Genomic DNA, 27,771 nt, shown 5'->3' with positions numbered 1-27,771 from the left:
CTCATCGCTTGGCTGCCCAGACTGAGGCTCCTCTCTGTGTTCATGCCACAGTTGATTAGTGACTCTGAGTGGCCTTCCTGTCCTGTCATGCAAGACCCAAAGAGCCCTCTGGAGCTAAAGTGGATGCCGGACACTGCTAAAAAGAGCGCTTGGCTCTAGTAAAACATCTCGTTTATGTTTTGGCATGTTTGTGTTCTTTGCAGGACCGAAATGGAGAGATTTACCATTAGAATCAATTGTGCCAGAGAGGCAGGGAAGCAATCTAAGGACCTGTTGCATCTATGAGCCGTTGCTCGTGAGATTCTGAGAGGTCTCAGGATGGAGGAGCAACCGAGCTGCCCCAATGTCAGCATTCCCTGCTCCGATGAGCAGAAGAGACAAGAAGAAACGCTATACTGTGAGTGACCTCTGCTGCTCTTATCTACTTTTTGAGAGCTCTGGCTTGCTAAATTGTAGCACCGGATATGTGACGGTGTTTTAATCCTTGTCTTGTTAGGTTTACAAAGTACTTGTCAGTGTTGGAAGCATGAGTGGTTTGTGTTCCGGAGATATGCGGAATTCGACAGACTGTACAACACGGTAAGTAAACTGAGCTGTAGTCAATGTGAAAAGACAGGCAGACTCCCAGCTATTTTTAAGTGACATTGATTTTGGTTTGGAGCCTTTTTCTAATGAAGTATTCACATATGACCAATTAATGTAAAGTATGAAACGTATCATATTTTTGAAATGTATAGTCAAAAAGGAATATGCTTTTGTTCTCATCAAGGCTGCATTTATTTAATCATAAATGCAGTACTAATGTGAAATATTATTAAAATGTAAAAAAAAAAAATGTAAAAATCAATTTGAATGTTTTTAAGTTTATTCCTGTGATGGCAAATTTATGCCAGTTTTCAGGGTCACATGATCTTTTGGAAATCATCTTAACATGCTGGATTTGGCTGCTAAAATATAGATTTCTTATCAATTTTCAAAGTTGAAAACACTTGCCCTGCAAAATATTTTAGTGGATGGCTTAAGTGGGATTTTTTGATGAATAGAAAGTTCATAGGAACAAACATTCATTTGAAATACAAATCTCTTTACAAAATGTCTTTACTGTCCACTTTTGTTCAGTTTAAATGCATCTTTGCTAAATAAAAATATCCAATTTCTTTAAAACAAATCATACTGACCTTAGGCCTTTGGATAAAAATGTGTCTTTTTGCAGTTAAAAAAACAGTTTCCTGCCCTGAATTTGAAGATTTCCTGCTAAGAGAATATTTGGAGACAACTTTGACCCAGGTATTTTACAGTCCCTTGACTTCTCACAGAATAAAATGCATATTGTTCAGAGCTCACAGGAACTTATGTCATCTCGTGCACATACATTAGTGGCTTTATTTAGCTTAATAGAGATCATGTGTATTTGCCAAATTAGTTTATCCAACAGTGTTCCATACAGAAAATCAACCATGCTAAATCCGCCCTGCCCCGAGCCCGTAAAATCTTTGTCCTTGTTTAATCTCATGTTATGCTCTCAGACAGTGTGGCAGCAAATTGTGTGCAGAAATAACAGAATGAAAATGCACACCCAAGAACCAATTGTATTTAGCCTCATGTGTGACCAATTATGTGGCCAGTATATGTGGTCAGGATCTTTTTCATGGAGAAACCATGAGTCTGGTCTTTGGAAGCACATGTTAAATCTGTGCACATGTTGTAAAGTCTTCTCCACCATTGGTAAGTTTCTCTCTCTCTCTGCTTTTCTCTTTCCCCCTCTTTATCTCTAGATAATTGCTGCCTCGGTGGACAATAGCAATCTAATTATTTGGTGCACATTTTTACAGTAGTGTCCCATGCTGCACTGAGAGACTTAGGCCACTGGTTTTGATAACTGACTGATATATTAGTTATTTCTCAAAGGAGGTGATGTTATCATGAGTAGTTCTCAAAAATGGCTCTCAGGTTTGTTCTGGTCATGGGCAGCATGATATGTCAGACACATCAGATGCTTACATAAGCACTTTGGATGAACCACAATCTTACTCTCCTATATTTTTGCATATATGTCACTTGTTGGAAGTTAGGCAAATTCTGAAAAACCCTGCAAAAATCATCCAGACTACATCAGATATGAGTTTGCTTGCAATGAGGATAAACATGGTTTTTGTTTACCACAAAGGGTTTAGAGCAGTGAATTATTGCATAAAAACCAAGAATCACGAAGCTTTCTGAAAACAAAATTGTACATTATCTTATTTAACCCATGTCATTGTAACAATTTTGACCTGTGCAGTTCATAATAACATTAAATTAAAAGTGTAGTGTCGTCTCACTAACTTGAGGAACTCTTTTTCTAATTTGCACCTGTATATTTTGTGTAATTCTTAGATTTCATAACACAAAGAAGAGTGGGGTTACATGAGTTTATTCAGAAGATTGTGTCCCATCCACAGCTCTCCAAATAGTGAGTATATCAGCCAGTTACTGTTGCTGCAGTTTTTCTCACCACTCACAGTGTCAGTGCATCTAAATGTATGTCAAATTTGAGTGGGCTTTACAATGGAAACGTGCCAAAACCAGCTACAACCAGATATCTCTCTGAACTCTGAGTACAAAGTGGTTCGATTGTATCTTGTGGACCCGTGCCAAATAAAAGATGCTTCTTTTTGATTCTCTGTAAAATTTTCCATGGTTACGGTTCTTGTCACAGCGAGTAGTTGATGTTAGCTCATATTCCTCCTCACAGCTGTGGCTTTGTATTGCCTCGGTCAGACCTCTAACATGTGAATGTTCATTTCAAATGCACAGTCCGGATGTTAAAGAATTTCTGCAGATGGACAAATCTAAAAACTTCTCTGATGCTTCAGAGGATGAAGATGCATAAGGTTGGTACTGTATATGTGCTCATGTTATGTTTATTAATATATAACATATTAATTGGTCTTCATTCTTCTCTTTTTGTCTTGCTTGTTAGCCATACTCTCTATTATGCATCTTTTTTTCTGTATGCAATTATATTGTTGTACTGTTCAGATACAAATAAATTATAAATACATAAAAACTATGTGTATGTTATACTACTGTTAGTATTATTTTACCATATCTCTTACAGAGTAGCTCTACCTCTAGTAATATAAACCTAGGGCCATCTGGAAATCCACTGTAAGTATTATAGAATTATTTAAATAATCTGTTCCTTTTGTATAATGATAAATATTGTATTTCTGCCATAATTTGGATGCGAAACATTCAACTGGTAGAAATAAATGATCCATATGTTTTCATTTTAGCCTTAATCACAGTGTTTTTTTTTTCAACAGTGCAAAGCCCACTGACTTTGACTTTCTTAAAGTCATAGGAAAGGGAAGCTTTGGGAAGGTAAGTTTTCTTTTTAAATAAAATGCCTAATGATGGAAATGCTCTCAAATGTGTGACTTCCACAGCTTGTGAGAGAATGTAGGTCCCTTGTGTGTTCATTTTGAATCAGTTACTGAAAGCTCTGAATGTCACTGGGGCTTAATATATTGTCTGTCTGTTTTCTTTGCTGTACGGTTAGCCATAGCATTTGTTTCTGAGCCACAGACTCTCCATTTAGGAAGTGAAAGTTTCTCAGTTTTGAAGTCGAAGCCTGTCTTTTTTTTTATACCCATGTGATGCGTTATTGAAAGGTGAAACTGTTGCTAACCCACCGTGTTGTCTCCCACATAAAGGTTCTTCTTGCAAAGAGGAAACGGGATGGGAAGTGTTACGCCATCAAAGTCTTGCAAAAAAAGGCCATTTTAAACAGGAGAGAGGTAACAATTCTCTTTGTTTTAATACCTACTCTTTCTTTATACTCACTCTGTTATGTTCTTTGGCATTTGATTAATGAATTCCCTTGAAATGTTCTTTCATGCCAGCAAAAGCACATTATGGCTGAACGTAATGTGTTGCTAAAGAATGTTAAACATCCCTTCCTGGTTGGACTGCACTATTCCTTTCAGACAACAGACAAGTTATACTTTGTCCTGGATTTTGTCAATGGTGGAGAAGTGAGTATTTGTGGTTGAGAAGCTCAAGGCTGACATCTGCCTTATCTCATCTCAAAAGCCACTATTTGGCAGATTAAACCAATATGTTATAAATATCACTATTGCTGAAGCTGACATTTGTCATTGTATGACTTCTTAAAGGGACAGTGTATCCAAAAATAAAAGTTCTGTCATCATTTACTTATCCTCATTTCTTTCCAAACCTGTATGACTAACCTATTTTGTGGAACACAGAAGAAAGATATTTTGAAGAATATTTTTTTTACTTTGCACAGTGAAATCAGTGGGGACCTCATTGACTTTCATGTTATGTACCACCCAAAACAGAGTTTTGATGGATGTAAAATTAAATAAATGATGACAGAATGTTACACTATTTTTGGTAAACTATTCCTTTAACAAGGAATTTGACATGTAAATCATATGATGATTTCAATGCATGATTAATTTTGAATTTTTGGTCATTTTATTGGTATTTGGCAGGGTTCCTATTCACAAGCTCAATTAGACCACTGGTCTTGACTTCCTGTTTTTAGCTAAAAGTCTGCTGACGATATTTTAAACATCAGCTAATGAAACGCCATACCAATAATTGTGAGGCAGGCTACAGAATAGAGATGATGTATTGGGTAACCTGACTATTTTCTGCATTTATTTGTTGAATATTAAAATTTTTGATTCTTTCCATTACAGCTTTTCTTTCACCTCCAAAAAGAGCGGACCTTTCCTGAACCCAGAGCGAAGTTTTACATTGCTGAGATGGCAACTGCTCTGGGTTACTTACACTCTCTTAACATTGTTTACAGGTAAATGCAGCTTCACTAATGGATCACCAGTGTTATAAATACGCCTGTTTGGGGATTCTAGGATGAAGTTTAACTGTTAAAGTGTGTGAGAATTCCCAGAGGCAGTGCATTGTTTAATTCTACTCCACCTCCCTCGTATAGTTTTCCCAATTCTTGCCCAGAACGTTTTTGAAACATTTTGATTGGTGAACTGGCTTAACTGTAGTCACTTAAAATTAGACTTACGTGTGAAATGACCATCATGAGAACATAGTTTGCATTCATAGGGTGTGACGTTATATGACCGCAAGGAATAGCTCTTCATATGAATTAAATGCATTATGAATAGCTTGTCTTGTCATATTATAATACCTATAATTCATTGTTACGATTTTTCTGTTTAATGTTCCGTGTAATGTTTTTTTAGTTGAATTGTTCCTGGAAACATATGACAAAATGCTAACAAGTTAAGTGTTCTTGTGTTCCCAGGGATTTGAAACCAGAAAATATCCTGCTGGACTCTCAAGTAAGTGCCTCTTTTTTTTTTTTCTTCACATTTTTATCATTGCCAGAGCGTAGCTGATCAATGTTGAGAGAGTTCCAGTGGAAACAGAGTAATCTACCCTCGCTGTGAAGGATAACAAACTCTTCTGATTTCTCGAGATGAGGTGTACAGAGTGTAGCTTTGTCCGGCCAAATGAAATAATGCATTGAAACCTTTTTTTTTTTTTTTGGTAACAAAACTCGAGATTAGTTTAAGTGTTATTTGTGCATTTCCTTTCGAATCTGATGAAACTGTGAGGTTACAAGGCCCTGGCAAATATTCCAGTCAGACACAAGATTCTTTGGCTCTGTGAAGAATAGGCCTTTTGTGTGGTGACATACTTCCTGAAAATGTTCCTGTTGGCATCTTTTGTCTGTTAAGGGACATATAGTCTTGACTGACTTTGGACTGTGTAAGGAGGGCATCTCCCAAGCAGACACAACGACCACATTTTGTGGGACACCTGAGGTATTATAGAATATAAATATGATGGTTGTATGATACTTACATTACAGTTCAAAAATTTGGAGTCAATATGATTTTTTTTAAATAGCAAATCAATACTGTTATTCAATAAGAACACATTAAATTGATCATAAATATGTTTGTTATTTTGTTCTTGTTCAAATAAATTTGGAAAAATGGATCAAGGTTTAACATATTACTGTAAAATGTTATGGTAAATAAATTTGTTTAATTAGTTGCTGAATTTAAAAATATCTACTTTTCGCGATTCTTACTATTGAATTGTTACTGATTTGCTAATTACTCTTTTCCTAGATTAACCTCATTACATTTTCAGCAAATTAACTGCAAATAAACATTAAGCTTTTGGGGGCTAGAATAACGCAATGATTGTTATGCAATAATTGCTGGCTCTTGTCGTCACGATAGTATCTAGCTCCAGAGGTACTCAGGAAACAACCCTATGATAACACTGTGGACTGGTGGTGTCTCGGTTCTGTGCTGTATGAAATGCTTTATGGGTTGGTAAGTTACAACCGTAAATTTTGGAAGTTGGCTTTTGAAATTATAGGCAATTAAGCTTAAATCTTGTTTTACCTTCATGTCAACAGCCTCCATTCTACAGCAGGGACACACAGGAGATGTATAACAACATTCTTCACAGAGAACTTGTCATGCGCCCCGGGGCATCCACGGCTGCCTGGTCCATCCTTCAGGCCCTGCTGGAGAAAGACCACACCAGGAGGCTGGGCTACAGAGAAGACTTTGTGAGCTATTTAGTACTGATGTATCACCCCCTGGTGGATGATTTTGTACAGTATTTCAGTAGCATCTCAAAAGGATTTCTGCCAATTAGTTTCCTATAATATATTGCATTCAAGCAAGGACTGTTGAATAGAAAATATCTTGTGATATTAAAAAGTCCTTGTACGTGATATCCCATTTGTTGCAGAATGAAGTCAAAGGACATGAATTTTTCTTATCTATTAACTGGGATGACCTTGAACAGAAAAAGCTTCCTCCTCCATTCAACCCTAGTGTGGTAAGACTTAGTTCAACTCTATGAATGAAAAGTTGCTGAAAATGTACTCACCCTAAGGATATCCAAGATTTTTTAGTTTTAGATTAGTTTGTTTCTTCATCGGAACAGATTTGGGGAAATTTAGCATTACATCACTTGCTCACCAATGGATCCTCTGAATCAGTGCCATCATAATGAGTCTAAACAGCTGACAAAAACATCACAATGCTCTAAAGTAATCCCCATGACTCCAGTCCATCAGTTAATGGCTTGTGAAGTGAGAAGCTGTTCATTAGTAAGAAAGAAATCCATCATTAAGACATTTTTAACTTCAAACTAAAAATATGTGTCTATCCATAATATTGTTTTCTCCAGTGAAGACGTCGTCTTAGTTAGGGGAGAAATATATGCAAATCATGCACCATTTATTAAATGAAAATAGCCCAAAACAGCTCTAAATGTTACTATTTTTTTATGTGAGAGGACAAGTTGTTTTTGTTTTCATTAGAGGAAGAGTTATTTTGGTCTCCTATTTTAATATGCTGTTTTTTATCAGCTGTTTGGAATCTCATTCTGACAGCATCCATTCAATGCACAGAATCCATTGGTGAGCAAGTGCTAAAAAAAAATGCTAATTTCTTTAAATCTGTTCCGATTAAAAAACGAACTCATTTTTGAAAGCGAAAGGGGTAAGTACATTTTCAGCAAATTTAAATTTTTGTGTAAACTATCCCTTTAACCATATATTATATACTATTTTGCTAAAGTTTCAAAAAACAAATGCATAGGTCTATTCAAACAGTCCTCCTCTCTCTTGTTGTCTTGCAGGAATCCCAGTATGACATCTCAAACTTTGATCCTGAGTTCACAGCGGAAACTGTGCCAAACTCTGTGTGCTTCTCTTCAGAGCAGTCAGTCGTCAATGCTAGTGTTATGGAAGCTGATGATGCCTTCGTGGGATTTTCTTATGCTCCGCCATCAGAAGATTCTTTCCTGTAAGGGTGGCGCTGCTAATGGAGATCCACAGAGAGCTGAATGAAACGTCTGTGATTGCTCTCTCTGATGAAAGGGAAGAATTTGTTTGATGAGCACAACGTCATGAACAGTGGATGGACCTTTGTGTTTCCTAACAAAAGTTGTGGGGTGCAGGGTGTTTCAGACTTTATTTTTATGCATAAATAACATAATATTTTGTGTAACATTGAACACCTTCTCGGAGAGTTTAGCTCAGGAGCTGAAGTATTGATGTGTTGTTTTTTGGGGGGTTTTGTAAGAATTATTTTCAAGGGCTGATGATATTTGGCTGGTGACACATTCCTTGTTTTGCCCCAACCTTTACACTTGATTGCTTAAATACTGTCCAGTACTATATGACCAATTATGTTCTTGTAGTTTAGTCTCTCATCAGAAATTTGCTATGGAAAAAATGTTCATATAATGTCAACGCAAGCAATTAAAACATTGCTGATTGACAAAGTAATATATATTTTTCATTTATACTGTTTAATATGTATGTGAGTTAGAAAATAGGTAGTCAGCTTTTTTAAAATCATAATGAATTTGATAAACCCTGTAAAGTTTTGGGTCATCAACAGCCATATTACAGTGTGAACTGAACATTTGTGGCTATTTTCATGTTAGATTTGAAGTTGAATTAATAACACTTAAATCCTGACAGTGACCTTGTAATACACATTCCCACCCTTTGATTATGAGATGACACACCACAGTGCCTGCTGACTTATGATACTGTACTGTACAAGTAAACATTCTTGAATTACTTGGCTATCGCGTGATTCCTCGTATTTGCATATTTTGTAGAACAATATCATATTGTTTTTAAATAGATGTGTTTACCAAAGTCATTGAATAACGCAACACCTTAAAATGTTTGTACACAGGACACATCTCATTTGCATCTATTATACGTTTTTATACAGTCTATGATATTATAACACGAGTTTCCCATTTGTATATGTGTTATCTGTTTTTAAAGAAAGATAATAAAATATGCAAATATTTGTTGTGTGTGGGTTAACTAAACTCATTGACCTGTGCACCGCATTTAAGTTTTTATTCACAGGTTTTGGACACCTTGTTCGAGGTTGACACATTACGTGGTCTCATTTGCATATTAGCGCGAGCATCTCGCCCGGCTACAGTGGTGCATCTCGGAGATGGATGGGTTAAATTATCTAAAAGAAGCAATAATCATTTATTTAGACAGAAGTGGTGGGTTAAGTAAACTCATTGAAGACTGTAAAGTCTTTAAGGGTTTATTTATTAAGTTGGATGCATCATTAATTATGTAGTTGATTAAAATACTTTATTGAACAGGAGCTATTGGGGACGTGACACGTCAGGGGTCCACTGACCACATCCGTTTTTACCTTAACTTTTAATTATTACATTTAAATTAAAATAACAAGATTACTTAATTACTGTTTACACACTGAACAAAATGGAAAAATGTTTTTCGGGTTGACAGCAGAGGCCTTGTATTCCGTTTCGATGTAAATCCCTCAGATGCGCTTGAACTGGACGCCACACTGTGAAACACTGCACGACCCTGTCAAGAACGGTTCACTCTTTCAGTCAGTGAGTTTCTCAAATAAAAATACACAAATACCCAATTTATTAGTCCGTTACACCACGATTTGTAATCTAGGGGAGAACCGGGGCGAAAGTAACACGGGACGAAAGTAACAAAGCGATTTTCTCCGAGCCTCTTTCTGCATTTGCATTCCCAGCTATGACAGCATGTTCAGCATGCAATCCTTGACGGAGCTGAGAAATATCACGCGATTTCCTCATCGTTTCCGGAAGTTAGGTCCGTAAAACTGTTTTCGAGTACAAAAAGTAAATTGTTGAAGCGGTATTTTTTTTTATTAGTCGTGTTGTTTTTCTTGTTTCATGTGTCACAGTAATGATCAATCTACAGGTTATTTAGTGCCTTAACACATCCTAAAGTTTGCATTTTCAAAAATATTTTTATATAAAATTAAATCGAGTTTAAATGGCAGGAGTTCCTGTCGGGACGAAAGTAACAGTTGTTACTTTTGTCCCGCTACAGTCAAAAAAAGTATTTATTTTGTTCCAGTGCAAGCTACATTGTGAATTTCTGTGTCTTGCATCATTTCTTACAAATGTTTTTGTCATATTATACCAAAAGAATATGTCTTCGTGAGGGTCAGAAAGACAGACAGAGGTCTGGTTTTATCCAGATGTTTTTGAGAGGGTGTTTCTGGACATAGAGGAACATCTCTCTCTGGGCAGCTGCTATACGTCACATTTATATTTAGGTTTTAGCCATATCATAGCCTTTACACCTCCACCTGTGAATTTGCAGTGTTTCCAGATGTTTTAATGCACATTTTTAATTCATGCATAAAAACAACTGGATGGAAACATAAATAGGCCTACTGTTACATTATGTTTAGAGTTTTTTTTATAATGCTAATGTGATTAAATTTTTATATTGTGCATCCTGTAGATTTTTTTTATTATTATATAAAAATACATTGAAATTTACAATAAAAAAAATACAGTCAGGTTTTAAGACATCTGATGAAACTTAAACTTAAATTTAAAATGAAAATATGAAAATGTAATTTAATAATTTTTTTGCAAAGATAAAGGACAAAATATGTTTGCAGTTATTTATTAACAAGGTCACAATCAGGTATACTTAAGAAAAATAAGACTAACAGAAAAAAAATCTAGCTTATATTGTTGTGTTACTTTTGACCCACCTGTGTGTTACTTTCGTCCCAACCGATGGGGTCGAAAGTAACAATGTTCAACTTATGTTCAAAGTGAAATTATACTGAAGTCTTTCTACATTTCTACAAAATACCACCTGGTATTGTTAGACCACACTTCTGAGTTACTGGTCACAGCAGAAATATATCTCTGTATACAACATTATCTTTTAAAATGAAGTTTTTCTGAAAAATTTAACTTTCGCCCCTGCTCTCCTAATATTGCTTAGAGTAGGCTACATTTACATATCAACCAGTTTTCTGTTGGTGAAATGTATTTTATTTTAAATATTGTGCTTAAAATATTTACATCACTACATTGAAACAAACCACTAAGAGAGCAGTGGTTATTTTTCAGGTTTGTTATCTGTCTATAAAAACACTCACTTACTGACCACATTGAAAAAGAAAACCAGGTGAGGAGCAGGTTCATTAAATTCATATGTGTATGTGAGAGAGAGAATATATTTGGGTATACTTGCAATTCGCTTTAATACACATCAGTGTATTAAAATAGAAAAAACATAAGTTACAATTTTTCTGTATAGGTTATTGTTGTTTTAAAGCCAACCCACTTGCCACCTTGTCCCTATTGCTTGGATCTCTCTGAGTTTCCCCGTGGTCTTGTAATTGCCATGACACATGTCACCAAATACACACAAGGAGCCAGGTTTCTCTGCTCAGAAGAGAAATGCCCTTGCTTTAGAGGTAGGTAATGTTATTAACTTTATTGGCTTTTATGAGTTTTTGTATTTGTTGTCTTACAAAATTTGTTAATTTGTCCAAAGTGTTTCATCATATTAGAGTTCATACACCAGGTGCCACAGAGTCTTAGGAGAGATTTGACTTGCTTTCTCTGCTCTTCTCCACTGAAAGAGGATGTGAAGTCTTGGGTTTTAGGGGGTGAGACAACAACATTAATTAAAACATATTAATGAAATATTATATGGAGTATAAACTTAAATCATGAAATGATTAAAAAAATCATAAAAAATCATAAAAAGCAAAAGTAGCAAAGGCTACTTTTATTCCACAAGCCAAGGATGCCTTACATTGATCAAAGGTGACTATCAATAGTTATAATTTTTATTATGTTAAAAATGACATATTTCTATTTTAAATAAATGTTGCTCTTTTGATTTTACCAAAAGGTCTTTAAAAAGCCAACAGTTTCTAAAAAAAAAAAAAAAGAGAAACAGATTACACAGAAATAATTTAATTTGTTTAAAATGTACTGACCTGAATCCTTTGCTAAGTATTGCAGTAAAAGACAGGATATTTTTTTAATCCACAGATAAACAGCTAGTTGAGCTCATTCATGTGAGAGCAGATGTTTTGGGAGTTCATGATGCTGGTTCCTTAAGATATCAATCTGTCACTCTTTTTCTAAGAGGTAAGTGCTTTTTGCATCTTAAATTACCCATTTTTCTTTCTCGCTGTATTACAAATAATCTTTACTTTTTAACTAACCATTAGGAAATAATCCAGTTAGTTTGAATCGTCATGCCTGATGAACATGATTTTCATAATGATGAAGCAAAGCTCTCAAATAAATAAACTAACGAAACACATCCACTCACAGTGTCTTTCAGTATTAGATTGGGGGTTTCTGTCTCCTTCAATAATACTTCTCAGTTAGCCAGCTGGAGAAACCACAGATTCTCTGGACGGTATTAGCATATTGTGTTGACCTAGTGTTAGTCTGGAATTCAATACGCCGGACTCCAGTTACTGAACATACATGTTAATAAAAGTAAGGTACACTCATTAGATGCTACAACCCATAGTGGAATCATTGTTTAAAAGAGCCTGCAGTGTTTCTCTTGGCAGTTTTGTAGGTGGTGAACATGTTTCTCAAATAATAAGTGAAGACCTGCTCTCAACTATCATTGTTTTGTTTCTCTTAACGTAATTAGATGAACTGTGCAACTCCATGAGAATCGGCCATCTGTACCAGGTTGTGGGGCTCATGTGCACCAGTGGCCCAATGTAATCTGGAGTGTAGAGGCTTGCAGCGTCTGACCATGGACCCCCAAATGTAAAGCCTTGTTTTGACTTGGATGGTATAAAAACAACCAGACTTATGCACAGCATGTCAAAATAATTTGCTCCTGACTGCCTTTCACAGGCCCCTGTCTGGTTAGCAACAACTTCCAGAACCTTCAGACAGCCACGGCCTGTTCCCCATGGAGGTTTGCTGCCATTGTAGCCAACTCATTCGGTTCCTCTGTGATCCCACCTGGACTCTACAACACATTAAAACTGGGGCTACTTTTTAGTTTGCTGCAAACTGAAGATAATCCAGAGTCTCCCTACCACCTGGACGTGCTTGCTCTCAGCGGGTTGTTCAAATGAACGTCTCTTTAGATAATAGTCATCAAAATATGATGCATATTATGTGCATATTTATTCACAGGTTAATGAGATATAAGCTTTCATTGGCCCCGTGTGGCATTCATCATATACTGACAGGAGATCTGTTGGCATCTCTGTCTAAAGATGAACATAGTGCTGGTACTGCCAACATCTATACAGGTTTAGCTTTGCTGGCATCTGGAAGCGTCTGTCTTTTGGGAGATCTCATAACATACAAGAAAGACAAGGTGGACATGCTTCCGTCTGGTGCCAGTTGTTTAAATTATTTTTAATAATGAAGGCACAAGATAGAATACATTATAGATGCATTTTTAACAATCAAGTAAAGCATATCTACTTTTGCCTCTCAGCTCTCAAAAGCAGAACTGTATCTGTTTATATTCCTGCCAAGAAATATGGTGATGATATGGACCAGCAGCTCTCCTTCCCAATTCCAGTGCAATTTTTGGGCCCTATCTGCTTCCCCCTCCAAGAGGACAGCCAGATGATATAATGTGGTGCTGGGTTCTGTGGTGGGTCCATATCCAACTGTATTTATAGTCAAATGGAGCTTTTCCTCAGGAAATGAGATGGGAATGTTATTCTGGGAATTTTATATGCTTATGGTACATTCCACAGGACTGATCAGATGTAGAAAGAATGCAGGAACGCTTCACAGATGAGCCCACCTCTTACTGTATTTGGGAACAGGAACCAGAGACAATGCCATCTATTTTGGGAGACTTCTTCATTGTATTTATTTGTGTCAGTGGCCACATTTCTCCTGCTACTCCAAATAGTGTTATTTTATGTCAGTGCTTCTATATAGACGTCATAGTTTTGTAGCATCTCTTACAGTGATTAAGATTTTTATATAAATGCAGGGAATGGGCTCGTCTCCTCTTCAGGTTGCAGAGTCGTTTGGACTCGTAGTTCAGTGTCGAGAGACGAGCAGCAGTCATCCACTCCTGTCTATGACAGTGCATACTTTGAGGAGAGCCCCTATATCCAGCATGCATGCAGTTTACAACATGACTAGAAAGGTCAGATAATGCACAATACAAGTCAAAAGTTCTTTCATTCAGCTAAAATTATTCTGATAGGCTTTCTGACTCTTGCTCAGGGAACATTTATCTTATATTAATATTGAGTTCCTTTATGAAGGATCATCACAACTCGTTTAACTGTAATGATATTTCACAATAATACTGCTTTTACTGTATTTTGATCAAATAAACCGCCTTTGTTAGCTTAATACTTTTATAAAACACAAAAGCTTTATTCCAAACGTTTTACCAGTAGTATATGATAAACTGTAATTGGGGTGCAGTTTCTTTGGTTGTTTGAAACTTCTAGAGATCTTGAGTAATTTGCATAATGTGGTTAGTACTGAAGTACTGTTTCCCCCCACACCCCCAGCTCTTGGCTCATGCAAGGCAACTAAAGGTGGACATTTATCCAGAGGCTGAAAGGATGATCCACAGCCATTACATGGGCAGTCACAGGGTTTGTTCAGACTCAGAGAGATCCAGTTTCAGTCACTGTCAAACTGATGTAAGTGCTACAAAAACAAAATACCCACAGCTATATATGAATGCCTGATTTATACCACTAGATGGAGCAGTTATATAACAAGTCTACAAATCCAGCACGGAGTTTCCAAAAGGACTGAACTATTTTTTATTTTTTTTTTAATTAAATTTACATACGATGTCAGTTTATTTAGAGCTGGTCTTTTCCAAAACTTTAATATTTAGCTAATGAACATACAAATCTAAAAATAATTATCTAAATGTATTAATCTTCGATTATGCGGATGAAGCAGCACACAATACAAGTAGAAATATGACCATTTCATACACATGACCTTTTTCTGGTTCTGGCCAGGGCTCATGCTAAACTCAGTCAAAGAACACAAGTTCTAGAGGAAGATGTAGTCATTGCAGTTTTGCTGGGCGAAAGTTCAGTCACCCTAAAACACGGTTAGTTCTCCCATATTTTTCTAAATCCTGAACAAATGGATACAAAAATAAATGTTTCAATAAGAATTTATTTCAATAATGTTAATCATAACCCATTCACCTTTCAGCACATCATTACTAGTTTATAGTTAGGATCAAGCTCCCGTTTCGGTGAGTGCATGTTCCAGAGTTTGGAAATTAGAAAAGTTGGTCTTGGGAATGCAGGGGCCTCTGCGCTTGTTTTTCCACCCAATGCGGCATTTCCCTGTGCTCTCCGTGACCTGGACTCCTCACACCAGAGGGACCTTGTGCTGGAAGACTCCCACAGACAGATCTTGAATTTTGTGGAAACCTATGCAACCTGCATAGTAGAGGAATAAACCAAAGTTATTAAACGCAGGAAAAAATATTTTTAATGGCACCAAGGGTTTAAAAAGAAAAAAAAAAAAAAATTTATTTGGTAAATGAACTGTGCAGTAGCTTCAGATAGTCACAGTGTCAGCAACCCAATCTGGTCTGATGGGTAAACGGCAAAAGTGTGATTCATCATGGCAAGAAGCACCCATTTCATCTCCAAAACACACAAATTAGCAGTTAAAGAAATTAGATGGTGGAACATTAGATATTCTCATTTAAAAAGCAATTAAAATGAATACCTAAAGAAAAGTGATAAAATACCATTTTAAATTCATCTGCACTTTTCAGGTCACGGTTTTCTGAGTGGCGACCCTTGTACCTGGTGGGATGAAAAAAGCAGGGAAAATGTAATGCTGGGGAAATCTTAATTGGGGAACTAGTTAGTCAACTCTGCAGTTTCTTCAGACATTCACAGTGTCAGCAACCCAATCTGGTCTGATGGGTAAACGGCAGAAATGTGACATTCATCATAGCAAACATTAAGATCTTTAAATGTAGTGTTTTTGATGCATACCCATTTTAAAGTTACTCGTTTTTATTACTCTGCACTTCTCATGTCACCCATTTCCAGTGGCAAATGCCATGATCCCTTCCATTGGCTGCAGCAATCATCTGGCTCCTTTGTGATTCAACAACAAAAAGGATAGATTTAATTTAGAAATTAAGCTTCAGCTCTGCAGGTAAAATCTAAAAAAAAAAATTTAAAAGAATAATTTTTTTTTTAAACCGATCTAAAAATGAACACCAATCACCCATGTTGTGTTTCAGCTATTGATTTTGTGCTCCAAATAATAAGCAGTGCTGAGTGAAGTGTATATAAAATATGACTGATGAACTAGAGGTCAAAAGGCACATGTAACACAGCTTGAGAGTAGACCCTCCCACAGCGGCACAAAGGCCTGGGCAGTACTAGTTCAACTCAAGGTCAGGACCTTTACCAAGACCCTGCACCTCCAAGTGAATCAAAGCCCTGATTAACCAATCCAGGTCATAGAAGACCATTCCCAAACCAGCTAGACCACACGGGACAACGGACCCATGCTGGCCGGAGCACCTTCCTGCCGACAGCAGAGCAAATGGCAAAGGAGCAATTTATCACCAGATCTGGGACATTCGCCTGCCAAAATGATTTATAACAGTCCTCATGGGATACTTAAATCCCTTTTAAGGATAGGTCATGATTACAACATGATTTGAAAAAATCATGTCAATTTGTGTAGAAACAGTCACCTTAAGAATATTGATTATGTGCTCCCAGAAGTAACATAATACATGGTTTCAATACGTCTGCATCCACTTTGAGCTACAAATTGGAGTAATATATATATATATATACACACACATACATGAATTTTTAATGATCCCATTTCGAATAGGAGAACTTGACAGTAAAAGTACATTTGGGCTGATCCACTTGGCAACAAGCGACTTGAGACATAACATAAGTTGTTGTTGTTGTTTTTTTTCACCGTGTAACGTTCTTGCAAGGATCACGAAGGATCCTCATTAGGAAACTCATGAGATGTAGAGCGATTCGTGCCTAACGCTACATTGATGAAATGCTTCAAATTATAGCTAATAAAATACGAATTTTGCTTCCACGGAACGACGCAAGAAATATAAGTTATTCTCTATGTAACGCGCGTGCTGACTAAACACGTGGCAAAGCCAGGATCCAAAAAAACATATGTCAAAATGCATCGAAGCGATAATTATTTGAAGTAAATTTACCTCAAGTTATACTGCGACTTGCAACCAGCTCATCCTTCCACGCTTGGCAAGAAAGAACATGACGCATGCGTACTTCGCGTTTTAAAGGGGAACTTCCTACGAGCAGCACATGCGTCTTGGGTATTATTACTGAAGTCTACGGTGTGATCAAATGCAGTCGGATTTAACTCTTGCATACGTTTATGACACGTATATATATATATATATATATATATATATATATATATATATATATATATATATATATATATATATATATATATATATATATATATATATATATTTATATATGCACCCAGTAATTTAATAATAATATCCAAATAGTTTTCCTCTCAAGCAGATTTGCCTCTCTCAAGATTAAACATAGATAGTAATATAAACATTGAAATAAATAGATAAAAATAATCAATTTAGACTTTATTCTTTTATTATAAATTAAATCTCTTTAGAGGGTTCAGTATACCTTTAACAAACTTTCAGTGCACTCCATGATTAAGAACTTTAAAGATTTTTTAAAAATGTTTCCATGAGAATGTTTGCATCACAAGAGATATATTAGAACTGTAGTTGAAGACAGGGATAAAAAAAATAATTAAAATAAAATCGTCGATATTAATAATGTTTCATTCATTGTGAAGGATGTATCTTGATAATAATATGGATGATAATAATAATAAACCTGAGATCAGTGTAATTTTTAAGAATGATTTTATTCACTATTCCAAATGTGCTTTTCAAATGAAAAGAGGAAGGAGGAAAGGGAGGAGAAAAGGGAATGATGATGCTATTGTTGCGATTCTGACAGACCACTTCACATGACGAATGTTAGGTTGTTCACACATGCATTTAGTGCAAACGTTGTAACAGAAAGTGCATAGCCGACAGCTGAAGCATAACAGCTCATCAACCCCACACACGAATTCCAGACAGTTACAAGTACAGAACTGCAGAAACAGAATTCTGAGCAGACACCCAAGAGCACAAATTGTTTAATATTTTAATCTTATTTACATATTGGAAATAATTAGGATATATTAATATGCACAACACTCAGTTGTTTGCATGGCACAATAATCATATTTTCAATGAATTTATTTAATTTGCCGCATAAAACAACCATGTTAAATTTTACAGACTACAACAATATTACTAAAACAATAACTTTAACCTTCATTCTTCATTACCTCAAAAAGTCTTATGTGCAAACGATCTATGTTTGAGATGTTGATGAAGATGCCCCTTGATTTTCATTTGAGTTGCCCAGGAACTGTCCAGAGGCACCGACATATAATCTTGAACGCATCGGCCATTTCTAAAAGAAAAAAGCGACAAATAGAAACACTTAGTCAACTGTTTTAAAGAATTGCTATGCGTAAAAAAGTGGATATTTTCAAGAAGCCTTGACCTTAACCTTAAAGTCTCTTTTTCAAAACTTTTAAGACTAAACACAAATGTTTTTTTAAATTAAAATGTATAAAATCTCACAATATTTTCGGTGTCAGAGTTCACTTTAATTCTAAAATATAGGCTAACTCGACTTACTTTCACAGGATGTAAGTAGCCATCTCCTTTAAGTGAGTTCAAAGCTTCAGTTTGTTTTGTGTTGTCCTCTTCCATCCCTTCTTCTTGCAATGTTCTTGTTAAATGCGCTATGTATGTGGTTGCCAGTATCAAGACGTCGAGTTTGGAGAGTTTGGTGTCCGGTGGCACCGACGGCAGTGTTCTCTGGAGCTCGAGGAACGCATGTCTGAGCGTCTGGACGCGACTCCTTTCGCGCGCTGCGTTGGCTGCCGCGGGTCTCCCTCTGCCACAGAGGCCACTAGACGGGACCACCCTGGTGCGGGACAGGGCCTCTGCGCGCCGGCTGTCCGCTGAGAGCGTGTCAGGACTGGGGCTCGAGTTAGGGCTTGATACGGGACTGTCATCCATAACTGTCACAGAACCAGTGCCATCCATACGAATCGACTGTCTTCCAACCATTGAAGTCACTTTTTAACCTGGTTAAAATTATACATTAAAAAACACACATTAGTAAATAGCCAAACAGGCACTTTTATTCAAATATGCGAGAAAAACAGGTTACTGGCCATGAGATTAAAAAAAAAAAAAAAAATATCATGGCCAGTATATGAGTCATTCAATGTCAAAGAAAGAAATATTAGACTAACAGACGCCTACAGTGTTTAAGTTTTTCATTAAATAATTTCAGCCGAGAACATAACGTTTTAATATATATCCATTTTAAGAAGTAGGTTACATTGTAACTATAGTCAGACAATGAGAAGTTATTAAAATGTAAAGAAACTTACCTGTATTGTTAAAAGTGCTGTCCTATAAAACACACGTTAAGGCATGAAACCTCCAAAGCTCGGCAAAGAAATCCTGTTTAAAATAATAGTCCCTTTCTCGTTGCAAAATTATATATATAACCAGTCGTGGTGGTGCGCGCGGAAGGTGCGGATATATGTCCGCGCACACGCACTGTCCTCACCTGAATGACTGCGTAAAGTCTCCTGAGCCTCTAATTTATCGGGGAACACAAAAAGCTGACAAGTGTTTCACTCCGGTGCAATTAATCAAAAGCCTTTAAAACTCTGGCAACTCGAGCCGTTCTCCAGTGTTTCCCTTAGCATCGGTCGGTAGGAGGGCACAGTTCATTTTTCGACGCCAGAGGCAGTATATTTCGGTCCACCCAGAGTTGCTTTGCAAACCACAACTTTTGAATTTGATATGAAATATTGTTTATTAAATAAATAAATACCCATTTCTTCTTGATTGGCTTTGTTTGGTGACCATGAATGTGGTTTGTCAGACCCAAGCATTCTATTTTTAAGCTGCCAAACACATTCTATCAGATCGTCTGCACGGTGATCTTAACTCTTCTTTAACATTTTAAAAGGGATATTGATATTATAATTTTGAGCCGCAGACATCGGCTTCATTTCCTGGGACAAAGCCAATAAATAAACTCTAAACACTGCAATCAACTGGCATGCTTGAGGAAATTCTTGTGAGACTCCTAAATTAATCATTCTGTTTTCCGCAAAACGGAGATGTGGGAGAATTAATGAATGGAATTATTCATAACATGTATATCTGAGACTGTTCTTAATAAACATTGTTTTTGTAAGGATGAAGTAACAGTATTGCCCCCAGGCCAATAATTATGAACCAGAGCAAATGAGGTTAAGTACGCTTCTCTGTCTAATTACTCTACATCTTTCAGAGGTTATACCCTGGTGTAGATATTAGTATATTATACGCAGGAATTACTGTATTCAGCGCGTATGTCTAAATGTTATTATAGAATCCGTTTTACATTTAATATAAATACCATTCCAGTTTAGAACGCAGTGTCCATGATGTTTATAAGCTTGCTGTAGCTATAATGTGCATGTTGAAATGAATCCTCAGTATAAAGAAAAAAAAAAACCTTTTGAATCTAAATGATAAATGTGCAATTATAATATACACTTTTTAAATCACTTATTTAACTAATTTCATGCTTTAAATTAGATAAGTTCTTTAGTTAATTTAAATCAGGATGCAGTGAGATTGGAGCATTAATTTGTTGAAGCACTTAAAAATATAATAAATATTAAAAAAAGAAAAGAAAAATACCAATCAGAAGGTATGTTTGATGATGTAATTACCAAATAACTAAAAGCATAATCCAACCTAAAAAAGAGAAAATTAAACTACATATGTAGTACAGTGTGCAATTTCAGACATTTTCAATGACATACAATCTAATTTGAGATTTTGCGCTTAGCTATAATGTAACCAGAAAAAATTAAATCTAAAATCTATTTGTATTATATTGAATGAACAACATTATTGTATATATCTATAAAATTATTGTATATATCTTTACCTTCTAAAGAATAATGTACAAAACATGGTGGTATTTAAAGATATTTTTCAGCATCTTGAAGTTAATTTATTAAAAGCAAGCAAATATTTAGATATACAATCTCAGAATTTCAAACAGAATATGAAAATGCAAAATAGGCAGTGTACAAGAGAGTGTATTCTTACACAATGGAGAAGCTGCTCAGATATTCACATTTGATAAAACTATTAAAGCTTTACTGAACGTTTTCCAGAAAACTCCTAACACACCGATGACAAGCTAAGTGTGTATGTGAGCGACTGACTTTTGAGTCAAATTTATAAAGCCAAAAGGACAGTGATAAAAGGTTTTTAATCAGTAGTTTCAGATTTTCAGAGTCTGCCTGTCCGCACTGGAATATACATCCCTCTTGACCTGTGAACACATCAGAACAATCATGAATTATATTAAATAAATTAAATGCTGTAAATTATCACAAAAGTACCCCACAATATTTGTTGACTTTCATGCTTATGCAGTTTGTATTAATAGTAATAAAAACAGCCTAGAACATAATAAAATGCTGGCACACATGCTTTAAAACACGCTTCTGTAAATTATGACTAAATATCCTTCTGTTACTGGACCCCTATAATAACATAGTAAACAGCTAACTAGGACTTTAAACAACTGTCATTCAGCATTATAATTCCTATTACTCACACATTAGTGCCCTTGCTCGTGCAGTTTTCTCTTATAAGTACAGAAACATTCAGTTCATATTTATTGTAGTTACATCAACAAATCATTTCTGCATTTCAGAGGCCACACACTGGTAAATCAACTGAAATGATAACTATAGGATTAACATGTTTAGGACATCAGACATCAAAAGGGAATGATTTGTGCAGTACAACTGTAGATTATGTCACATTACACAGCGCGGAACAATGGTTAACCTCAGGCTAGTCTAAAGGAGAAAGCTGTTTATTTGCATGGGTGCGAAAAATAAGACTCACACAACTTGACAAGTAGCAGGCATTTATCCATCATGTCTGAAGTTAACATGTAACCTTTCTCTGATAGCATTTATCCCAGAATCTATTTCTTTTTTTTTTTTAATGTAAGATGATTTGTAAAAAAAAGTATTTTTATTAATGTATTCAAATATAGCTGATAAAATTTGATTTAAAATTTTTTTTTTCATTGGCCGCAGATTATGTAAAGAATAAGGGAGTCTTGTTAATAAAACAGAGATTTTTGATTGTTCCTACCTTCTTCCCCTGCTGTCTCCTTGTACTTGATCTGTCCGAAATGTGACGCCCGGCTTCCCATATTCTGACGGCTTACTCAGAGAGCTGCTGCGGTCATGGGCAAAGGGATGTTCGGGGCCCACGCGAAAGTCAGCTACAGCAAACAGGGGTTACTCACACATTGTCATAAAACTGAAACAAGGCTTACTTAACCACATACTGATAATATACAACCACAAAATGGATAAATGTGTTAAAAGCAAGAAAATCTTGTGGATATTATAAATGACTGGAAAATTAAGAAAAAAAAATGAAAGTGACACTGCAGTGCACTCAGCTCAGAAATTCAGTAAATTAAATAACGGTGACATGTTAGGGCACTATTTTTCATAGTATGTAAAGCCATACTTCAATAATATATTTAACATTTATTTTGAGGGTCTATAATTCATCAATGGAAATAATTGTTAGTAACTGAATAAAAATGTAAAGAAAATAAAATTGCAACAAATATTCATACTTGTAAGTTGATTCGTGATTTGTTCTTTGATGTCTTCTCCATCATCTAATTTCTTCTTTGCATCTTTTGAGGCTTTCCACTTGATTAGAAACTGCCTAGACAGTTCATTTATTTGTTTTCCATCAAGATCCTCTAAATCCCAGGAAAAACATAGTTTCTGTGTATAATTTCACTTAAGAATTATAGAAAATTCATAAACAGTACAAAAACAACTGTTATTGAAATAACTATAATTAAAATGCTAAACATCACTGAAATGTTATAAAAAATTATAAATAAAATGAATACGTAAAATAATAAAATAAATTATAAGAATAATAATAATTAAATTACATAATGAAGGCCAAAAACGGCATTCATAAATAATGTCAAATGACTCCATATTGGGGCTGTCAAAGCAATTAATCACATCCAAAATAAAATTGGTTTAAAAAGTTTACTTTTGTGTGTGTGTGTTTGTATATATATATATATATATATATATATATGCATGTATGTGTGTGTGTTTATTTATACAGACATTATGTAAACAAAAAGTTTTATTTTGGATACAATTAATTGGGATTGATCGATTTGACAACCCTACTCATCACAAGTTAGCGATGCTATTTCTCACCTAGAATTTTGCAGGCAGTTATTAATCTGTCCCTGTATTTAGGTTTGTGAGACACAGGATTTCTATTCAGATCCAGCAGCCGCAGTTGAGGCCACTGGCTGAACACGGTCTCTAATTCCTGAAAGCATAAATAAAGGCATAACATTGTACTTTTAATCAGTATAAAACAAAATAATTAGTAGACACAGTAAATGACTATCATCTTCTCAAATCTTTCCAAAAAAGTAGTTGCATGCTGGAAAAATCCTGCGACACAGATTTAACAGAAGATGTGCATGGTTAAAAATTATCAGGGCATTATATTTAAGACAAAGTTTTCAGAAAATTTTTCAGAAGAAAAACAAAATTCAGAGGGTAAAAAGTATAAACAAGACATCAGCTTGTTTTAATAAATACTGTCACTTGGACTGCGTGACTAACAAGTTCCCCTGGGCAGTAGTCCTCAAGCATGTTGTCTGCAGTGTATGTTTATCTAAGGACACATTAATCCAGGCTGGAAATATGAATACTCTCTGGACACGCTCTGATTGTTCATTGCCTTCCTGTCTCAACTAAAGTGCTTCCACTTTTCAGTCCGCGTGCAATCAGCTCTAGCGGGACCCCAGCGAGCCGCGCGCTCTCAGGCTTTGATAAATGATCGTGTCAGGTCTGTCACTCTGAGGGCTTGGCTGGGAACTGCCCAGCGCCAAATTGCCCTCCCATGCGCGGGAGTGCTGAATACTGGGCTCTTTCCAGCCCCACACTGGGTTAATGATGGCCAGTTATGAACCTGTATTTGACCAGTGCTTCGATCCCTATCTGCACCGTCTGGCCGTGCGCCACTAACAGCCTCTGCAGTACCCATTTGTCACTCGGCTGACTGCCTGTCATAATCTATTTTAAAAATCCATAATGTTTCCACTGGAATTGGACCAAACTGTGTAAGGGAGGAATTGATCCTTTGGGTGCTGTCGTCGCTGAATCAATAGTGGCAAAGGGGTTGTATAAATTAAAGGAGATATCTGCTAAACATGAAAGCTTCCTCTGACACATGGATCACTATTATCGGTGGCAGTTGCTGAGATTGTCTTTTGAGCTGTTGGACAAAGTTACCAAGCTGCTTTTCTACAGAGGCGTTCGGAAAGTGTTCCTTCACCATTTCTTTTAGTCACTGAATGTGTGATATCAATAGGCTGGAAAATCCCTTTTCCAGAAAAGGTTACTTTTCAGCTTTAGTTTCACTAAATGTTTGGCTCAAATTGGTTTTTAATACAAGACTGAAGCTTTAAGGGGCACTCAGTGTATTTCAGAGGAAAATCAGTTCACTAAGGAAGGAGGAAAACTTGTGCTTGTTTAAATTGTCAGCAGAAGCTGTCCCTGGAGACCAGGCCGCTGATTTGTTGAATAATTCTGACCCTGTGCAAGTCTGGAGACTGTTGGAAGGATTTGCAGGATTAGGTTTTGCACTGCTCTGCCTCTATCATCTCACACTTCATAGGAACATACAACTTTGTCATGTCTAGACAGAACAAAAATTCTTTATAAGTATCTTTTTTATGTAAAAAAAAAAAATCACATTTACCAGTATGTCCTGTAGCTGGTTATCGGTAGCGAAAAGATGGGTCAGCTTTCGGAGAGGGGCCAAGTCCCATATTTCATCAATGTTATTTCTGCTGATATTCAGAATGCACAGAGTTTCCTGAAAGAATTCAATATTAATATAATTAATAATGCACTTTAGATTTAAAACCAGTCCCACTTCAGGTGAGCCAATGAAGATTTCACTGTGTTCGTAAAAGGAGAGCATTTAGGAATCTCTTGGCAGGGATAAAATTGGGTGCACTTATACTTGCAATTTCATTAATTATCAAAATAAACAAAATTCCCAACTTTTCGGTTTGTTTTCCCATAGCCAGGGCGGTAAACACTCCCTGTTGATCTGTCAGACAAGGAGGCAGCCACAGAGACCTCTTTTACCCGCATCAAATTTTGCACAGAACTGCTTTGATACACATCTTGGTCCACGAATCCTACGTCTCTCATCTGATTCTGACAAGCAAACTCTCAGGACATAGTGCTATATCAATCTAAATATAAAGTGCAGAAGACTGTAGATACCATGAAACACCCTCTGTAAGGCTTTTCACTGAGGTGAATGTTAAAGCAATGAACTACTTACAGAGAGGCTACAAATGGAACGGGGGTCAAAGACCAGCTTTTCTCCACGGGGTAGTTTCTGACCTTCCACATGCAGCTCCTTCAGGCTTTTCAGCTCATCTAATCCCTCCACCACAGTGATGCTGTTACCTCCCAAGAAACTCAAATATAGAAACATTACTAGTTACATTCATGGCCTTTTAATAGTGCTGTATGTATATTTTCAATGGAAAATATTAACGTCACTGTTCAAATTTCAATGCAAGCAAGAATTTATTAATATGCTTGTACTATCATATACTTACAGTTTGGAGAGCTTATGGAGAGATGAGAGGTTCTCTATGCAAGAGATGTTGTTATTTTGCATATATAAGTGTGTAAGGTTTGAGGCGAATCCCAAATTGCAGATTTGTGATATTTGGTTGTCATATAGATAGAGGACTGTGAGGTTTCTACACATTGATAGATCATCCTACAAATGAAAAAGGGGAATAATAATCAGAAAACATACTACTCAAAAGTTTGGAATACATTTTTTTGAAGTTTTTTAAATTAGTCTTTTAAGCTTACCAAGGCTGCGTTTATTTGATCAAACAATACAATAAAAATATAATATTTTGAAATATTACTACAATCTAAAATAACAGTTTTCTGGTTTACTACTGTATATTTTGAAATGTAATTAATTCCTGTGATCGCAAAGCTGAATTTTCAGCAGCAATTTCCCTAGCCTTCAGTGTCACATGATCCTATAGAAATCATTCTTATTCATTAGAAGTCCTTTATTAATCATTCTTAATCAAATTCTAATTATTATCAATGTTGAAAACTGTTTTTTGTTTTTTTTGGAAACTGTGATACATTTTAAAGATTATTTGATTAATATAATTTTACCGTCACTATTGATCAATTTAATGCATATATGCTGGATAAATTTGTTTATTTTGATTGTACTGTAATATTGAAATTGAAACTTGAATATTAAATGGAATTTTAATATGTTTGAACTAAAGACTTACAATGTCTTCTATACTTCTGTTTGAGAAGTTGAGATGGGTCAGCTTCTTCAGATACTGCTGGAGAGATTCGCTTCTGCAGGCTTTTGAGAAACTGTTTGATTTTGCGATCAGATGAACTGTTAGACGGACCATAATGACCGAGTGTGCAAAAATCTCACAGGATAGATTTCTCTTCTGCAGAACAGCATGTCAAGGGAAGAGGAAGATTTATGAGAAAACACTAAAGCAATGCATATAGAAACATAATTGAATACATTTTAAAGCACTGACCTCAGTAGATTTTAATAAGAATGTCTTTAAATAAGGTATAATTGATGAGGTGACCATTATTTCTTTGATGATATGCATTTTAGAGACAGTATAGTCAATTGACCCTTAAACCTTTGTCAAAATACATATTTCTGAATAGTGGGAACCCAAGGCCAAAGGTGAAATGGACATGTGACCTAAGATTAGCATAAAGGGAGATCTCTTCTCCCCACAAAAAAAAAGAAAGAAAAGGAACAACTGCAAATAAAAAAACAATAAAAATAAAAAAAACAATCCAATCATCTTGAGATTTATATTGTCTGTAAACTTGACCCTGCACATCTGCAGTGCTGTATTATATAAAAACCAATCCAGACTTACAATAACACCTTACCAGAAAGGCCTCCTTGGAAAGACCTTGGATGATATTTTACTCCAAATGCTTTCTATATTGTCTTGTCAACCACAGACATTGAACACTAGGACAGAAGTAAAGGGAATACATACATCAACACATGACAGCAGGTCGGTTTTACACTTGATCTCCGAGCAGTAGACTATGGGGAGATGACATGGAGAGCCTCTTAAAATCAATAACTTTCTGTGGTTAAACTCCAGGGAACTGGATGGAGACAGCAGTTTGCCAGTCATTATAATATACTGCAGTATATTTAACAATATATTGAAATTTACACTCTTGTTACTAATAGACAAAGACAAGCAAATTAGGCTTCTGTTGGCCTAAAATTATAACCGCAAACAGAAAAAGCACTTACGAACAGCTGATAGAGTAGAAATAAAATGAAACTTTTTCTTACCTTAATCCTCAAATCCTATACATTAACGGTCGTCAGCTATAAACGCAAAGTGGTTTGCTGCTCTGAAGTCTTTTCTCTTGTCGGCTTTGTTTAGGAAGTGAGAGCTGATGTTGCCATGGCGACGAGACGCGAGCGCAAGGTCAACTTGAAGCGCATTCTCAACAGAAATAGTTACGTTTTGAATTATTTTAAATGCCGTGTGAGTTTTAAAACACGATATTCATCGCATTTTTGTGTGAAAATTTGAAAGAATGTTTTTACAGATGTTG

The 27,771-nt window shown here is 35.9% G+C and overlaps 2 protein-coding genes, 1 long non-coding RNA gene and 2 pseudogenes across 6 annotated transcripts; 2 read left to right on the top strand and 3 right to left on the bottom strand.

Annotated features, from left to right (window-relative positions):
- Nucleotides 1–302: 302 nt before the first annotated feature.
- LOC113042408 (serine/threonine-protein kinase Sgk3-like) lies at nt 303–8,749 on the top strand (annotated as a pseudogene).
- Nucleotides 8,750–8,940: 191 nt separating this feature from the next.
- On the top strand, nt 8,941–13,548 carry LOC113042407 (minichromosome maintenance domain-containing protein 2-like; annotated as a pseudogene).
- A 1,432-nt stretch (nt 13,549–14,980) lies between these two features.
- On the bottom strand, nt 14,981–17,164 carry LOC113042409 (uncharacterized). Its single transcript, XR_003275571.1, has 4 exons — nt 17,060–17,164; nt 15,843–15,947; nt 15,590–15,647; nt 14,981–15,272 (listed from the first exon to the last, which is right to left on the bottom strand). It is a non-coding gene; the product is annotated as an uncharacterized LOC113042409 (long non-coding RNA).
- A 709-nt stretch (nt 17,165–17,873) lies between these two features.
- Nucleotides 17,874–19,740, bottom strand: LOC113042765 (transcription factor 24-like). 2 transcript variants are annotated; one of them, XM_026201780.1, is made up of 3 exons: nt 19,369–19,740; nt 18,602–19,056; nt 17,874–18,371 (listed from the first exon to the last, which is right to left on the bottom strand). In XM_026201780.1, exons 2-3 carry the CDS (start codon nt 19,037–19,039, stop codon nt 18,270–18,272), a joined length of 540 nt encoding a protein of 179 aa, XP_026057565.1. In that variant the 5' UTR covers nt 19,040–19,056; nt 19,369–19,740; the 3' UTR covers nt 17,874–18,269. The 2 variants fall into 2 exon arrangements, with proteins under 2 accessions (XP_026057565.1, XP_026057566.1); XM_026201781.1 differs by lacking the exon at nt 19,369–19,740 and having other exon boundaries at nt 18,602–19,081.
- A 1,504-nt stretch (nt 19,741–21,244) lies between these two features.
- On the bottom strand, nt 21,245–27,629 carry LOC113042406 (protein phosphatase 1 regulatory subunit 42). Of its 3 annotated transcripts, none has more exons than XM_026201265.1 (10): nt 27,503–27,629; nt 27,192–27,306; nt 26,436–26,609; nt 25,722–25,888; nt 25,439–25,577; nt 24,842–24,958; nt 23,281–23,398; nt 22,665–22,796; nt 22,166–22,298; nt 21,245–21,326 (listed from the first exon to the last, which is right to left on the bottom strand). In XM_026201265.1, exons 3-10 carry the CDS (start codon nt 26,565–26,567, stop codon nt 21,284–21,286), a joined length of 981 nt encoding a protein of 326 aa, XP_026057050.1. In that variant the 5' UTR covers nt 26,568–26,609; nt 27,192–27,306; nt 27,503–27,629; the 3' UTR covers nt 21,245–21,283. The 3 variants fall into 3 exon arrangements, with proteins under 3 accessions (XP_026057050.1, XP_026057052.1, XP_026057051.1); XM_026201267.1 differs by lacking the exon at nt 27,192–27,306 and adding an exon at nt 27,066–27,163; XM_026201266.1 differs by lacking the exon at nt 27,192–27,306 and adding an exon at nt 27,079–27,163.
- Nucleotides 27,630–27,771: the final 142 nt, after the last annotated feature.

This window comes from Carassius auratus, chromosome 24 (assembly GCF_003368295.1).
Source record: "Carassius auratus strain Wakin chromosome 24, ASM336829v1, whole genome shotgun sequence".
NCBI classification, from domain to species: domain Eukaryota; kingdom Metazoa; phylum Chordata; class Actinopteri; order Cypriniformes; family Cyprinidae; genus Carassius; species Carassius auratus.
The sequence above is the reverse complement of the archived record's forward strand: the minus strand, read 5'-3'. Positions and strand labels throughout refer to the sequence as shown.